Source organism: Hylobates moloch, unplaced genomic scaffold, assembly GCF_009828535.3.
Source record: "Hylobates moloch isolate HMO894 unplaced genomic scaffold, HMol_V3 SCAFFOLD_7, whole genome shotgun sequence".
Classification (NCBI taxonomy): Eukaryota; Metazoa; Chordata; class Mammalia; order Primates; family Hylobatidae; genus Hylobates; species Hylobates moloch.
The window spans coordinates 63793748-63811144 of NW_026652282.1; the positions used below are offsets into that span (position 1 = coordinate 63793748).

Below are 17397 nucleotides of genomic sequence, written 5' to 3' on the forward strand. Positions count from 1 at the left end.
GAAATAAAGAAAACAATACAAAAGATCAATGAAACAAAAAACTGGTTTTTTGAAAAAAAAAATAAACAAAACTGACAACTTTTAGACAGACTAAGCAAAAAAGAGAGAAGACCCAAAAAAATAAAATCAGAGATGAAAATAAAGATATTACAACTGTTACAGCAGAAATTCAAAGAATCATTAGTTGCTATTATCAGCAACTATATGCCAATAAATTGGAAAACTTTAGAAGAAATGGATAAATTTCTAGACATACACAATCTACCAAGATTGAACCGTGAAGAAATCCAAAACCTGAACAGATCAATAAAAAGTAATGAGATTGAAGCCATAATAAAATGTCACCCAGCAAAGAAAATCCCAGGACCTGACAGCTTCACTGCTGAATTCTATCAAACATTTAATTAAGAAATAAGACAAATCCTACTCAAAATATTCTGAAAAGTAGAGAACAGAATACTTCCAAACTCATTTTACAAGGCCAGTATTACCCTGATAACAAAACCAGATAAACACACATAAAAAAAAAAAATTAAACTACAAGCTAATATCACTGGTGAATACTGATGTAAAAATCCTCAACAAAACAGTAGCAAACTGAATTCAATAATAAAATGATCATCCATCATGACCAACTGGGGCTTATCCCCAGGGATGCAAGAATGGTTCAACATATACAAATTGATGTGACACATCATATCGACAGAATGAAAGACAAAACCCATATGATTGGCTGGGCGTGGTGGCTCACGTCTGTAATCCCAGCACTCTGGAAGGCCGAGGCAGGTGGACCACTCGAGGTCAGGAGTTCAAGACCAGTCTGGCCAACATGGTGAAACCTCATCTCTAATAAAAATGCAAAAATTAGCTAGGTGCAGTGGCACACGCCTGTAATCCCAGCTACTCTCGGGAGGCTGAGGCAGGAGAATCACTTGAACCTGGAAGGCAGAGATTGCAGTGAGCCAAGATCACGCCATTGCATTCCAGCCTGGGCAACACAGCAAGACTGTCTCAAAAAAAAAAAAACCAACAACAAAAAACAAAACCATGTGATCATTTCAATTCATGGTAAAAAAGCATTTGACAAAATTCAACATCCTTTTATGAAAAAACACTAAAAAAACTAAGTACATAAGGAACATACCTCAAAATAATAAAAGCCATCTATGACAGACCCATAGCTAGTATCATACTAAAGAAAGAAAAACTAAAAGGCTTTCCTCTAAGATCAAGAACATGACAAGGATGCCCACTTCTATCACTGTTATTCAACATAGTAGTGGAAGTCCTAGCTAGAGTAATTAGACAAGAACAAGAAATAAGGGGCATCAAAATTGGAAAGAAAAAAATCAAATTATCCTTGTTTGCAGATGATCTGATCTTAACTTGGAAAAATCTGAAAACTCCACCAGAAAACTATCAGAAATTATAAAGAAATTCTGTGAAGTGGCAGGATATAAACCCAGCATACACAAATCAGTAGTATGTCTATATACCAACAGCAAACAACCTGAAAGAGAAATAAAGAAACTTACAAATTAAAAAAAAATTTTAAGACATCAAGAGAGTAATCCCATGTACAATAGCTATAAATAAAATACTTAGGAATTAACCACAGAAGTGAAAGATCTCTACAATGAAAACTATAAAACACTGCTGAAAGAAATTGAAGACACAAAATCACAGAATGATATTCCAGGTTCAGGGATTGGAATAATCGATATTATTAAAATGTCCATACTACCCAAAGCAATCTACAGATTCATTACAATCCATATAGAATACCAGTGACATTCTTCACAAAAATACAAAAAACAACCCTAAAAATTTATATGGAACCACAAAAGACCCAAAATAACCAAAGCTATACTAAGCCAAAAGAACAAAAGTGGAAGAATCACATTACCTGACTTTATACTGCAGAACTATAGTAACCAAAACACTATGGTACTGGCATAAAAACACATAGATCAACACAATAGAGAACTCTGAGATAAATGCACAAATCTGCAGTGAACTCATTTTTGACAAGGTTGCCATGAATATACCCTAGGGAAAAGACAGTCCTTCAGCAAATGGTGCTGGGGAAAACTGGATATCCATATGCAGGAGAACAAAACTAGACCCCTATCTCTCGCCATATATAAAAATCAAGTCAAAATGGATTAAAGACTTAAACCTTAGACCTCAAACTGTAAATCTACTACAAGAAAACATTGGGGAAATTCTCCAGGACATTGGACTAGGCAAAGATTTTTTGAGTAATACCCGACTAGCAGAGGCAACAAAAGCAAAAACAGACAAATGTGATTTCATCAAGTTAAAAAGCTTCTGCACAACAAAGGACACATTCAACAAAGTGAAGAGACAACCCACAGGATGGGAGAAAATATATGAAAACTACCCATCTGTCAAGTGATTAATAACCGGAATATATAAAGAACTCAAACAACTCTACAGGAAAAAAATCTAATAATCTGATTTTAAAATGGACAAAATAATGGTCATTTCTCAAAAGAAGACATACTGATGGCAAACACGTATAGGAAAAGGTGCTCAACATCATTCATCATCAGAAAAATGCAAATCAAACTATGAGCTATCTTCCCACCCCAGTTAACTTGGCTTTTATCCAAAAGTCAGGGAGTAACAAATACTAGAGAGGATTTGGAGAAAAGGGAACTCTTGTACACTGTTGGTGGGAACATAAATTAGTAAAACCACTATGGAGAACAGTTCAGAGGTTCCTCAAAAAATTAAAAATAGAGCTACCATAGAATCCAGCAATCCCAGCCAGACGCAGTGGCTCACTTACATAATCCCAGCACTTTGGGAGGCCAAGGCAGGCAGATAACCTGAGGTCAAGAGTTTGAGACCAGCCTGGCCAACATGGTGAAACCTGTCTCTACCAAAAAATACAAAAATTAGCTGGGCATGGTAGTGCACGCCTGTAGTCCCCGCTACTGGGGAGGCTGAGGTGGGAGAACCCCTTGAACTCAGGAGGTGGAAGTTGCAGTGAGCCAAGATCACACCACTGCACTCCAGCCTGGGTGACAGAGCAAGACCTTGTCTCCGCCCATCAAAAAAAAAAAAAGAGGATCCAGCAATCCCATACCCAAAATAATGGAAATCGGTATATCGAAGACGTATCTGCACTGTTTATTGTAGCACTGTTCACAATAGCCAAGACTTGGAGACAACCTAAGTGTCCATCAACAGATGAATGGATAATGAAAATGTGATACATATATACAATGGAGTAGTATTCAGCCATAAAAGAGAAAGATCCTGTCATTTACAACAACATGGATGGAACTGGAGGTCATTAAGTGAAATAAGCTAGGCAGAGAAAGACAAACTTTGCATGTTGTCATTTATTTGTGGGATCTAAAAATAAACATAATTGAACTCATGGAGATAGAGAGTAGAAGGATGGTTACCACAGGCTGGGAAGGGTAGTGGGTGGTTGGCGTGGAAGTATGGATGGTTAATAGGTACAAATATATAGTTGGAATGAATAAGAATGAGTAATTGCTAGCACAACAGGGTGACTACCGTCAAAAATAATTAAATTGTATGTTTTTAAATAACTAAAAGAGTATAATTGGATTTTTTGTATCACAAAGGATAAATGTTTGAGGTGATAGATATCCCATTTACCCTGAAGTAATTATTATCCATTGCATGCATATATCAAAATATCTCATGTAACCCATGAATACGTAACACCTATCATGTACCCACAAAAATTAAAAGGAAAAAATCAGACATATTGGAGTCAGGAGGAGGGAAGTCAGTACTGACGAGTGTCACTGGACATGAAAGATGAAGAATGGATAGGAATTAATCAGGTGAAGAATATAGTGTGGGTGGAGAGAGCATTGCAGGCAGACAGAAACATAGCCATCAGTCAGCAGTAAAAGCAAGAAGAGATTAGCAGAGACAATCTATGTTACTGGTTATAAAATAAAAGCAAGAAGAGATTAGCAGAGACAATCTATGTTACTGGTTATAAAATAAATGCAAATTAAAACAAATACAAGATATCATTATTCATCTATTAAGAAAGGTTTTAGTTATTATGGCAAGGGTGTAGTGATCATTCAAGGATTGCTACTAGGAGTACTAATCCAACTGTACTGGAAAATAAGTTGACAATGTTTCAAAAGTCCTAAAAAAGATCATACCTGTTGGTAAATGACTTCTCCTCTTAGGAATCTATCTTAAGCAAAAAAGTTTAAAACGCAGATATAAACTTATGTACAAAAATTTAAAATGTTGAAAAATTAGGCCAGGTGTGGTAGCTCATGCCTGTAATACCAGTGCTTTAAGAGGCCAAGGCAGGTGGATCACTTGAGGCCAGGAGTTCAAGACCTGGCCAACATGGCAAAACCCCATCTCTACAAAAAATACAAAAATTAGCCAGGCGTGGTGGCACACACCTGTAATCTCAGCTACTCAGGAGGCTGAGGCACAAGAACTGCTTGAAGCCAGGAGGCAGAGGCTGTAGTGAGCCAAGATTGCTCGACTGCACTTCAGCTTGGGTGACAGAGCGAGACCCTGTCTCTAAAAAAAAAAAAAGTTGAAAAATTAGAAAAAGCAATCAAATGATTAAATAAGTTATGTACAGCCATATGACAGAATATTATACAGCCAATATTATATATGCAAGATATAATAATACTTTCATAATCAGGACAAAAAAGGCCAATTAAAACATTCCATTGCCAACAACAAAAAACACTAGCAAACTGAATCCAGGACCATATAAAAAGAATCATATACCATGACAAGTGGGATTTATCCCAGGTATGCAAGGTTGGTTTAACATCTGAAAATCAAAGTAATACACTATGTTAATAGAATGGGGAAAAAAAAAACCATGATCATCTCAATAGCTGCAGAGAAATCGAGATAGTATGTCACACTCTTTCATGACAAACACATTTAACAAACTAGAAAGAGAAGATAATTTCCTCAACTTGATAAATAGTATCTATGGGCCGGGCGCGGTGGCTCACGCTTGTAATCCCAGCACTTTGGGAGGCTGAGGCGGGCGGATCACGAGGTCAGGAGATCGAGACCACAGTGAAACCCTGTCTCTACTAAAGATACAAAAATTAGCCGGGCGTGGTGGCGGGCGCCTGTAGTCCCAGCTACTCGGAGAGGCTGAGGCAGGAGAATGGCGTGAACCCAGGAGGCGGAGCTTGCAGTGAGCCGAGATTGCGCCACTACACTCCAGCCTGGATGACAGAGCGAGACTCCGTCTCAAAAAAAAAAAAAAATAGTATCTATGAAACTAACATCATATAAAATGTTGAAAAACTGGATTCCTTCACACTATGATTAGAGACAAGACAAGGATGTCAGCTCTTGCCACTTTCACTCAACATTGTACTTGAGGTCTTAACCAGGGCAACTGGATAAGCAAACAAATAAAAGGCATTCAGATTAGAAAGGAAATTATCTGTACTTGCAGATGACGTGATCTTGTAAATAAAAAATCCTAAAGAATTCACTAAGAACAAATTTCACTCAGCCTCAGAAATAAAATATGTACAAATACATTTAACAAAAGTGTAAAATGTATACTCTGCAAACTATAAAATACTGGTGAAATAAATAAAAGACCTAAATAAATGGCAAAACAACCCATGTTCATGGATAAGACACAGTATTATTAAGATGGCAGTACTTCCTAAAATTAACTATACATTCAACACAATCCCTATTAGCACCTAAGCTGACTTCTTTGTAGAAATTTATAGGAGATTCTAAGGTTGATGTTGAATTCCAAGAGATCTGGAATAGCCACACTTTCCAATTTCAACATCACTTTCAAAGCAATGGTAATGAAATAGTGCAGTATTAGCACAGCGACTGACATACAGATCAATGGAATAGAATTGAGGGTCAGGAAACAAACATGTGTCTCCATCATCAATTCCTTTTTAATAAGAGTGACAAAAGCCATTCAATAAAGAAAGAATATTCTTTTCAACAAACAGTCCTGGGACAAATGGATAACCACAGCAAAACCTTGAAGTTGAGCCTTTACCTCATATCATGCATAAAAATTAACTCAAAATGGAGCAAAGACCTAAGTGCAAGGACTAAAACTATAGAACTCTTTTAAGCAAACACAAGGGTTAAATCTTCACGACTTTTTACTTTGAAATGGTTTCTTAGCTATGACAGTAAAAGCACAAGCAACAAAAGAAAAAATAAATTGGATGTCAACAAAATAAAATATTTTTGTGCATCAGAGGACACACTCAAGAAAGCAACAGATGGCCAGGTATGGTGGCTCACACCTGTAATCCCAGCACTTTGGGAGGCCGACGAGGGAGGACTGCTTGAGACCAGGAGCTCAAGACCAGTCTGGGCAAATAGAGGGAGATCTCATCTCTACGAAAAATTAGAAATAAATAAATAAAAGAAAGTGATACAGATCACCGGAACTATTTTTTTTTTTTTAATGAAAGCGAAAGATAACCCACAGAATGAGAGAAAATATTTGCAAATCATATATATGATAGGGGCCTAGTATGTAGAATATATTTTTTAAAACACTTACATTTCAACAACAAAAAGATAAGCAATCCAATTCAAAAATGGGCAAAGGACCTGAATAAACATTTTTTCCAAAGAAGATAAATAGCCAACAAGTACATTAAAAGATGTTCAACATTATTAGTCATTAGAGAAATGAAAATTAAAATGATAAGATACCACTTCACAACCATTAGGATGGTTATAATAAAAACAAAAATGAAAAATAACAAGTGTTGATAAGAATGTGGAGAAACTGAAATGCTTGTACATTGCTGGTAGGACTGAAATAGTACAGGCAGTGTAGAAAACAGTTTGGTATTGCTGTTTGTTTAAATAAATGAAAACCTGTATAACAAATGTACACAACAGCCCTATTCACAACAGCTGAAAGGTGAGAACAACCCTAATATCTACCAAGACCACATATTACATGTTTCCATTTATATGACTGGTCCAGAATATATGAATCTATTAGAAACATAAAGGAGTAGGTTGCTTATGTGAGGGAGTTTTGGGCTGGGTAGGGGAGTAATAGTTAAAGGGTACACAGTTTTATTTGGTAGTGATTAAAATGTTCAAAAACTGACTCTAGTGATGTTTGTACATCTCTGTGAATATATTAAAACCATTGAGTTCTACACTTTAAATGGGTGAATTGTACAGGATGTGAATTATCTCTCAATAAAACTGCTTTAGAAACCAAAAAATTTTAATTTATCCTACAATTTCAACAACAAAGACTACTGTATTAGGAATTTTTCTTAAGTAAGTTGATATTAGCTGATCTTGTCACCAAAAAAACTATGTGAGATGATAGATATGTTCATCTGCTTCACTACAGTAACCATTTTACTATCTATATGTATCCCATAACACCATGTTGTAAACCTCAAATATAAATACAATTTTATTTTGAAAAAGACTATACATATATATGGATAAGGACAAAGAGACATTGGAAAAAAATGTTGATATGTTAGGGTTGTGAGACTCTGGGTAGTTTTGTTTCTTTTGTTGTTAAAATGTTTGTATGGTATGTTTAAATCAGTATTTTTAAAATTACAATACAGAAATATTTGTAGCTCACCTTTATAAATAAGGGGTTTATCTTTATCTTCTGTCTTCTCCCTACTAGCTAATTCAAGAAAATCTTCAATCAAGTCCAGAGATATGAGGGATTGGCTGAAAACAAGGCTAAAAAAACAGATTAGTGTTTATGGATTAGAAGATTCCTAGTAAAGATATCACTTCTTCCTAAATCGATCTACAAATTTAACACAATTGTAACAAAAAATCCCAGCAGGATTTTTTTGTAGAAATTACAAGGTGATTGTAAAATGTATATGAGAATGCCACATCAGAGGAGGGAAGACAATTCTGAAAAAGAAAAACAAAGTTGGAGGGTTGACTCTTCATGATTTCATTACTTACAAAGTTACAGTAACCAAGACAGTGTAGTACCGGTAAAGGGACAGGCACAGATCAATAGAACAGAATAGAGTTCAGATAGAGAGCCACATAGGATTATTAATTGTAGGACCCAGGCATTTCAATGGTAAAAGGATAGTCTTTTAACCAATGGTCTTGGTAGCCGGGCGCAGTGACTCACGCCTGTAATCCCAGCATTTTGGGAGGCCGAGATAGGCAGATCACGAGGTCAGGAGATCAAGACCATCCTGGCTAACACGGTGAAACTCCGTCTCTACTAAAAATACAAAAAAATTAGCTGGGCACTGTGGTGGGCACCTGTAGTCCCAGCTACTCGGGAGGCTGAGGTAGGAGAATGGCGTGAACCCAGGAGGCAGAGCTTGCAGTGAGTGGAGATCACGCCACTGCACTCCAGCTTGGGCGACAAAGCGAGACTCTGTCTCAAAAAAAAAAAAAAAAACAAAAACCACAATGGTCTTAGTAAAACTGAATATCCACATGAAAAAAAGTGAACTTCAACCTAAACTGCATACTTTATGCAAAAAATAACTTAAAATGGAGAATAAATCTAACTGTAAAAACTGTAAGAAGAGAATATTTAGAAGAACACAGAAGAAAATCTTCATAACACGGGTTAGGTAAAAAATTATTTACATATGACACAAAGTATGATTGTTTTAAAAGTTGACAAATTAGACTTCATCAAAATTTAAAACTTCTGCTCTACAAAAGACACTGTTTAGAGAATGTAAAAAGTTTTCCTATTACAAGTATTTCAGTAATTTAAAATATGTAATTTTATTATTAATATGTAATGTTATAGAATGCATGTAGCATTCTATAACACTTTGTCATTACATTTCAAGTATGTCTGCAAATTCCTGATTCTCTGCCCTAGTAATTTTCTAACTCCTTTTTAGCCACGAAAACTGTTCACATCAAGTTTTGTGTAGAGTTCAAATAAAATAAATTATAAAAGCAAGCTGTTTTAGGCATTACGGGAGAAGGAGGAAAAATGTTACTGTTCCCTTACCCTCTCCTCTTGGTCACCAATTTGCAGGGGCTCCGAGAAATAGTTCTAAAATGACTATTCTGGTCTAACCCACTGGAGAGAATTTATAACATACTTACACAGTAGAAAAGAAATAAAATCTAGAAAGAGAATATAAGAGGTCTTCTATTGTCCTTTATATATGCAAACAAAGTAGATCAGTATACAAGAAACAATATACCTGTGGAAAGTATGCTTTAAGTTTTATTTTTATTCTAAAAGCTGTACTATAGGAGACGAAGGTACTTATGACTCCTGAAGATCCTTCAACATTCCCTGCTACGTATCTTCAGATTTAGAACTGAAAACAACTGAAGCTATGAAACGGCTGTTGGAGTTAACCACGTAAGTGTTTTTTATTGTATGACTTCCTGAGCTCCACACTGTTGGAGTCTACTATCTCCCAATTAACTACTTCTAGAATGTTGGTAAGAAAATGAATTGACTCCTGGTGCTCAGCTCAAATGACCAAGGCCTATGCTTTGACCCCTCAGTAGTTTATCTTTCCCAAAATCAAAAACATAATTGAATCAATTATTTCTGTGCTACAAATTAACTTCTTGAAAGTTCCTGTAAGTGAGAAACTTAGTCTTAGAAATACTAATTATTAAATTGGAATTAATCTGCAATCTGGGTTACTATACTGGAAAGAGGTTGATTTTAGTCAGTTAGCAATTAAGGCTGGTTCTGGGAACCACTGAACTCAGAGAAGTCTTACAGTGAAAAAGGAAAAAAGTTGTTAGGATTAAATGTCTATACTTATGGTTCTCTCTATTAACCTTTTCCAGTTGCAGACAACATGAAGAACTCTTGTTTCTGAGACCATATTTTGAGTTTTTTAAACATAAAATATTACTTTATTTTAGCCTTATTTAAAATTTTTATTAAAAGCATCTCAGCTAGGCGCGGTGGCTCACACCTGTAATCCCAGCATTTTGGGAGGCTGAGGTGGGTGGATCACCTGAGGTCAGGAGTTCAAGACCAGCCGGGCCAACGTGGTGAAATCCTGTCTCTACGAAAAGAACAAAATTAGCTGGGCGTGGTGGTGTGTGCCTGTAATCCCAGCTACTCAGGAGGCAAGACTGGAGAATCACTTGAACCTAGGAAGCAGAGGTGATTTCAGTGAGCTGAGAATGCGCCGCTGCATTCCAGCCTGGGTGACAAGAGCAAAACTCCATCTCAAAAAAAAAAAAAGCATCTCAGATACCTTTTAAAAATCGTTCATAATCAGATGTTGGGACCTAGCAGCCTAGACAGTAAGTCTTGTTCAAAACTTTAAAAATATGTTTTTGGAGGCCAGGCGTGGTGGCTCATGCCTGTAACCCCAGCACTTTGGGAGGCTGAGGCAGGCAGATCACCTGAGGTCAGGAGTTCGAGACCAGCCTGACCAACATGGAGAAACCCCATCTCTATTAAAAATACAAAATTAGCTGGGTGTGGTGGCACGTGCCTGGAATCCCAGCTACTCAGGAGGCTCAGGCAGGAGAATCACTTGAACCTGGGAAGTGGAGGTTGCGATGAGCCGAGATCACACCATTGCACTCCAGCCTGGGCAACAACAGCAAAACTCCATCTCAAAAACAAAAAAAAATGTTTTTGGAAAAGTAATTTGAAGGGGGGTGAAGATGCAAAGAAAGGAATGGTGGCAAAAATGTTAGAAGTGGAACAAAAAACAGAGAATAAATGATAAAGAAAGAATAATCAGGCCGGGTGTGGTGGCTCACATCTGTAATCCCAGCACTTTGGGAGGCTGAGGCGCACAAATTGCTTGAGCTCAAGAGTTCGAGATCAGCCTAGGCAACACGGTGAACCCTGTCTCTGCTAAAAATAAAAACACTAGGTGGGCATGGTGGTGTGCGCCTGTAGTCCCAGCTACTGGTGAGGCTGAGGTGGGAGGATCACCTGAGTGTAGGAGGTCAAGACTGCAGTAAGCCATGATTGTGCCACTGCACTCCAGCCTGGGCAACAGAGCAAGACCCTGTCTCATGATGAAAAAAAAAAAGAAGAAGAAGAAGAAAGAATAATCAAGCAGGTGAAATAAAACCTGAGAGATGTCCACCAGATTTGAGGATTAGAAGGTCACTAGTGACTTTACAGGGGGAAATCTCAGTAAAGCAACACGGTAGAAGTCACACTACATAAACCGAAAAATGATTCTGAAGATGGAGAAACACAAATTTCAGCTAAGAGCTCTACCCAAGGAAATAAGTTCAAGTTGCAATAGCTAGAAGCAGAAATTTACACTGAAGAAATAACCTGAATATGCAATCAGAACTAGTGGCTTACAAAAAAGATAGTTGCTTGTATTGGCCTAGCACTACAATGACCAAATAAATCACATCTTTAGGAAGGAAGGAAAAGCAACAGATTTGTTCAAATACATTGTTTAAGCAATAAAAACATAATCAAAAGTTAATTTATATAATAAATATGGTAAAGCACTTACACTTTATCCCCAATTTCCTCTGCCATTCGAAGAATTTCAAAGAGAAGTACCATTTTTCCAGAATGCTCTAAAACCTCAGCATCAGCATCTGTAACAAAATCTTTGTACCAGTCTGGAGCTGGGCTGCTTGGATTAGAAGAAGAAGTAGCTTTACCTAAATAAGACAAATGGAACATAAGTAGGTAAATTAGAAAAGAAATGGAAAGAGAGTATGAGAGACAGAAAAAGACCTACCCATGGGGAGAGTAAGAAAGAAACTGATGGCGACTTGGGAGAGGGGAGGGATAAAAGAGAAAGGCAGGCACACGCACATACAGCACAGAAAGACAGAGACTATCCCAGAAGAGTGAGCTCTAGATAGAAAAAGGGAAAGGAAGGAGATGCCAAATAAGAGAACAAGCAAGAGATTGACTCTGAGAGAGTGCAAGTGTAAGACACAAACCCTCGGGGTAGGAGTGGAGCTCAGAAAGACAGAGAACCAAAGAGAAGAGAAACCATCCCCCTCCCACCAGGCCCTAAGAGAGTAAAATGCCCCCAAACATACTGCATGAGACAGGAATCAACAGAGATGGAAAGGCTCAGTTATCAGGAGAGAAAAGACCTTGGGGGTAGAAAACATTTCACAGTGCTACTAGGATCTGGAAACCGCCAACAAGAATTGACCCCAGAATTGGCATATCATATTAAATGATTTTGTTCTTATATATTTTCCCCATAAACTTTGACTATGAAAGGTGGAAGGAGAAAGTAGCATAAAATAATTTATTAAAAGATTTAAACATAGTTTGGTTCAAAATAAGAAATATGCAGGTTTAGCATGTTTATACACTTTCTCAACTGCTTTTTAATGCAAAGTATTTTAAAATATATTTTTGTTACAAAAATTTAAATACTCAGAAAAGTATATAAGATATAAGAAACAAATGTGCTTCCACATTCCATCTTCATCAAATTTTAACACTGTTAAACTTCGGATGAAGCTGAAGCCTAATATATGATCCTACATGATCCCATTCTCTTTCCTTCCTTCTTTTCCAACAGGTAACTAAACCCCTAAATTATATATTTACCATTTTTTGCAGTGTTTTATGTTTTTTACTGCATGTGTATCATTAAACTGTACAAATGGCTATACTGTTTGTAAAATCCTACAAATTACTTTTTCACTCAAAGCGAGATTTACTCATGCTTGTCATGGAGCTCCCGTTCAATCATTCTAACTATCATGTAGTATTCCGCTGCATGAATACACTATCATTTATTAGTTCTCCTCATATACATAGAACTAGAATATACAAACAACATAGATTGTTTCTTGTTTTTGGCTAATATGAAATAACTGCAATGAATGCTCATTGCTGAGTATATTTTTCTTAAATATTGTGTATTTTAAGTTTTAAATTTTCTGGCATAAAGTTACGATTAGGAATTTTAAAAATATCACTTTAGACATACTCATAGTCTTTATCAAATACTTCTATTATCAGAAGTTCTTGAGAATCTAATCATGCCATATATTTTGTATGCTAACTTTCCTCAGGTTGACTACTAATACTTTCTGTTCCTAGCTTTTCCTAAGGTTATTTTCTCAGGTGTAGCTACAATCTGTGAAATTTCTGGGTCGCCTTGGTTAAGGTCATATATCTCCAGAGTGATTCTACATTTGCTTCTACCAGGTCTCCAGGGAATCACCAACTCAGAATTACTTGTGAAGTTAATATTTCAGCTTAGGATCTTTTAGACTATAGGAGTAATATAAATTCAAACCATAAAGTATGTGAGGTGAAGGCCATGGCCGTAAATTCAGTGAAACTATTTTTCCCAACCAAGAGCCCTGGCTGAAATAGATAAGCTTCCTTGTCAACTCCCTGGTTTGTCCATGGGATTGTAAACTTTAGAGGGATTCAGCTTTGAGAAGGGGTCACAGAACTCTCCAACTTAGAGAGGGCTCGAAGTCTCAAATCCTGTCCCTGGATAAATGAAAATCAAAGCTGCTAGTCTCAAGACTAGCATCTCCCTAGGATTTCCATAGCATACCTTCTTCAATTTACCATTTAGGCTTATCAGTTCCCTCCTTATGTCTGGGCATATAGTAAGCACTTTATAAATATCTGTTGAGTGAATAAATATGGTATATTAGTACTAATATTACGGCTCTACATCATATACAAGGATTCTGTCACAAAACTTTATATCCATACATTTACATACGTTTTAAAATACAAATGCGTACCACTGAAGCTTACTCTAAAAATACTTAAGTAATAATAAATCGAACACTTTGAAGTAATTTACATAGTCATTTCGTGATCACGAACTCTCCTTCTAATAAAATATTTAAAACACAGAAATGGGGATGATGTAAGCTAAACTTAAATGACTCATTCAAGATGCTGCTTCTCAGAAAAATGAGAAAGCTACTACAAAGGGATTAAAGCAAACAGTAACTCTTTGACGTGAAAATAAAATATGTGGCAAAAATCATATTGTAGCTCAATTATAGGTAATTATTTAATATCCATTTCCAATTCCAGGTGCAACATTGTTAGCCCCTTAATACTTCCTTCAGATTATGAGATCGATGTGCTGCCTACTGCGCTAAGGAGGCAGACTAGCCCCTTAATACTTCCTATTCAGATTTTCTTATATTTACTGTAAGAAAGTAATTTTTTTAAGTTATACAGTACCAGCTACATATGTCTATACATTATGATATACTCTGTTTTATATGGAGTTAATTTAGATGCAAAGAAAAAAATAAATTTTTATTATCTATTAGTTCTGAAGAATGCTTCTAATACACTATACATGTATATAAGCTACAAAAATATATAAAATATATCCATATACAAATGACTTATATTTGACTGCACACAACTAAAATGAAACAAAAATCCTAGACAAGTGGTCAAAATTTGTCTTTTGGAACTGATAGCCTTCCCTGCGTGTTTTCAGGCTCACGACATGTAGCCTCCTACATTCTGCCCCCAGTGCTTTCCAACTCATTCACATTATGGCATATGTAAAAAACGTTAATCCTTATATAGTATACCAGGAAAAATAGAAGAGCCTACTCATTTATGGAGGCAAACCAGCTGCCTCAGATTCTAATTGTACTCCCAAGTGACAAAGGATCAATATCTCAGTACACTTAAAAAAAAAATCTCAGTATACTCTTACGTAACCCATTTATAGCACAGGATGATGCACACTGACTGGTCTACTCTTCTGCTCCTCTTAGCCATAAGTTATGAGAAAAAATTCAACAAGAGTATTTTAAGAAAATAATTTCCAGGAACACGTAAACTTTATATATTTTTAATTATGAGATGAGAGACTGAGGAATTTATGTGGAAAAGGCAGATTGGGGCAGCAGGGAAGGAGATACACGAACTTCTCGTTGCCTTAAATTACACTATAAAAATTTATTATTCTGATAAAAATATTCTTTATATCTATCCAGAAGATGAACATTGATAGTAAACTGCTTTTATGGGGTAACAGAAGAGAAGAATGAGAAGAGAAATTTTGTAGTTTAATTTGTACTGTTCCCCTGATTTCTTAAGAGAAGTCAGAGTCTACTGTTAGACTGCCATCTGTCGATTCCATGGAGGTACTGAAGAGAGAAATGTTTATAAAGAAATCACCAAGGTAGAAAGAATTTATGACTAATTCCTCAAAAACAACTGCAACAGAAACAAAAATTGACAACTGGGACCTAATTAAACTAAAGAGCTTCTGTACAGCAAAAACAAAAAACAAACAAAAACACACACACAAAAAAACCACAAAATAACAAAAAAAACTATCAACAGAGTAAACAGACAACTTACAGAACGAGAGAAAATACTCACAAACTATGTATCCAACAATGAATATCCAGAATCTATAAGGAACTTAATTCAACAGTAAAAAAACAAATAACTCCATTAAAAAGTGGGCAAAAGACAAGAACAGATACTTCTCAAAAGAGAACATACAAGCAGCCAACAAACATGAAAAAATGCTCATCATCATTAATCACAGGAGAAATGCAAATCCAAACCACAATGAGATACGATCTCACACCAGTCAGAAGGGCTATTATTAAAAAGTCAAAAAACAGCAGATGCTGGAGAAGGGGCAAAGAAAAGGGAACATTTATGTTGGTGGGACTGTAAATTAGTTCACCGCCTATGGAAGGCAGTTTAGAGATTTCTCAAAGAACTTAAAGCAGAACTGCAATTTGACCCAGCAATCTCATTACAAGTATAAAACAAAAGGAAAATAAATCTGCCAAAAAGACACATGCACTCATATATTTATTACAGCACTATTCACAACAGCAAAAACATGGAATCAATCCAGGTGCCCATCAACAGTGGATTGGATAAAGAAAATGTGGTACATATAAACCATGGAATATACACAGCCACAAAAAAGAACAATATCATGTCTTTTGCAGCAACAGGGATACAGCTGGAGGCCATTGTATACTAAGTGAATTAACACAGAAACAGAAAACCAAATACTATGTGTTCTTACATATAAGTAAGAGCTAAACACTGAGTACACATGGATATAAAGAGGAGAGCGACCGACACGGAGGACTACTAGAGTGGGGAGAGAGAAAGGGGGCAAAAACTGAAAAACTAACTACTGAGTACAATGTTCAGTACCTGGGGATGGGATCAATCATACCCCAAAGCTGAGCATCATGCAATATACCCATGTTAATCAACTAGCATATGTACCCCTGAATATAAAAGTTGAAATTATAAAAATAAAATTAAAATAATTAATCACCAAGTTATTTCAGCTTTAGGCCTGAGACCAGCCAAGTTTATCTGATCACAGGATCACTAACCTAGGTGGCCCCCACAACTCTCTTCTCCTTATAGACAGTTAACTGCTTTGCTCCACAACTCCCAAATGCCAAATATTTAGAGCCACTACCTTGTTCTCTCTTCATATTATCTGCTATTTCAAATAGGCAGATATTTGGTCCCAGTTTTTAAGCTCCTAGACATACAGGCTGCACTAGTAGGATACAGTGTCTCAACACTAATCCTTCAACTTATATATAGGTAAAGACAACTTAAACCACTGCAGAGTTCAATCTACACTTTCATGCACAAGAGAGACAGAAAGAAAACAAAAGAGGTGATAGAAACTGTACATAATATACAGGAAACCTAAAGTAGATAATTGCAGATTATGAAGAATCACAAAGGAAAAACACTAAATGATTAAAATTAGTTTTACTGTATAATACTGACTAAAAATTAACTACAATCACACTTGATTATCTGAAATGTTTCCATTTATTCCCATGCAGTTAAGTGAAAATATCATGGTGGCTTTGAGATTAGACATATCTAGGTCTGAATACCAGTTCTCCTACTCATTTTTAAAACTATCAACTACATTGCAAGCCTGCTCAAGAATTCAGTTAGCTAACACATGTAGTGAAAATAATAGAGTTTAGGTATATACAAGTAAATAAACATTAGTTTTTCTTTTTACCTTTCCTCCCAAATACCAGAGAGCGCAGAGTAGCTTGCTTATAATTAAAGATTCATCAGATATTTACTGTAATTATGAGTACTTGATTAGACTCACCAATTGAGGAAAGAAATTCCTTTGAGTCAATTAGTCAGGTAAGTAACTGAAAAAAGGACTAACAACATGACATTTTCCAAATTACTGTTCCATGATAAAGGCAACATTCATTAGACTCACTTTCTTCCAGTTTTAAAGAAACAGAAGGATTGTTTCCTGTTTCATCCACATTTCCTTCACCACCTCCCCGAGATCTTGAATTCCAGACCTTAATCACTTCAACATCATTGTCACTGCCACTTCCACTTGAGCTACTATCTTTTTTCCCCTTTTTCCCCTTTTTCTTCTTTCTAAAAAAAAAAAAAAAAAAAAAAAA

The 17397-nt window shown here is 36.1% G+C and overlaps 1 protein-coding gene across 1 annotated transcript in view; it reads right to left on the reverse strand.

Annotated features, from left to right (window-relative positions):
* ATRX (ATRX chromatin remodeler) overlaps positions 1-17397 on the reverse strand; it is a 229616-nt gene that overhangs the window by 76625 nt on the left and 135594 nt on the right. Inside the window, exons 21-23 of the mRNA XM_058441328.1 lie at positions 17202-17371; positions 11481-11634; positions 7643-7749 (exon numbers count right to left, since the gene is read on the reverse strand). Of these exons, the coding sequence (XP_058297311.1) occupies positions 7643-7749; positions 11481-11634; positions 17202-17371 (431 nt within the window). The remainder of the gene's footprint in view (positions 1-7642; positions 7750-11480; positions 11635-17201; positions 17372-17397) is intronic.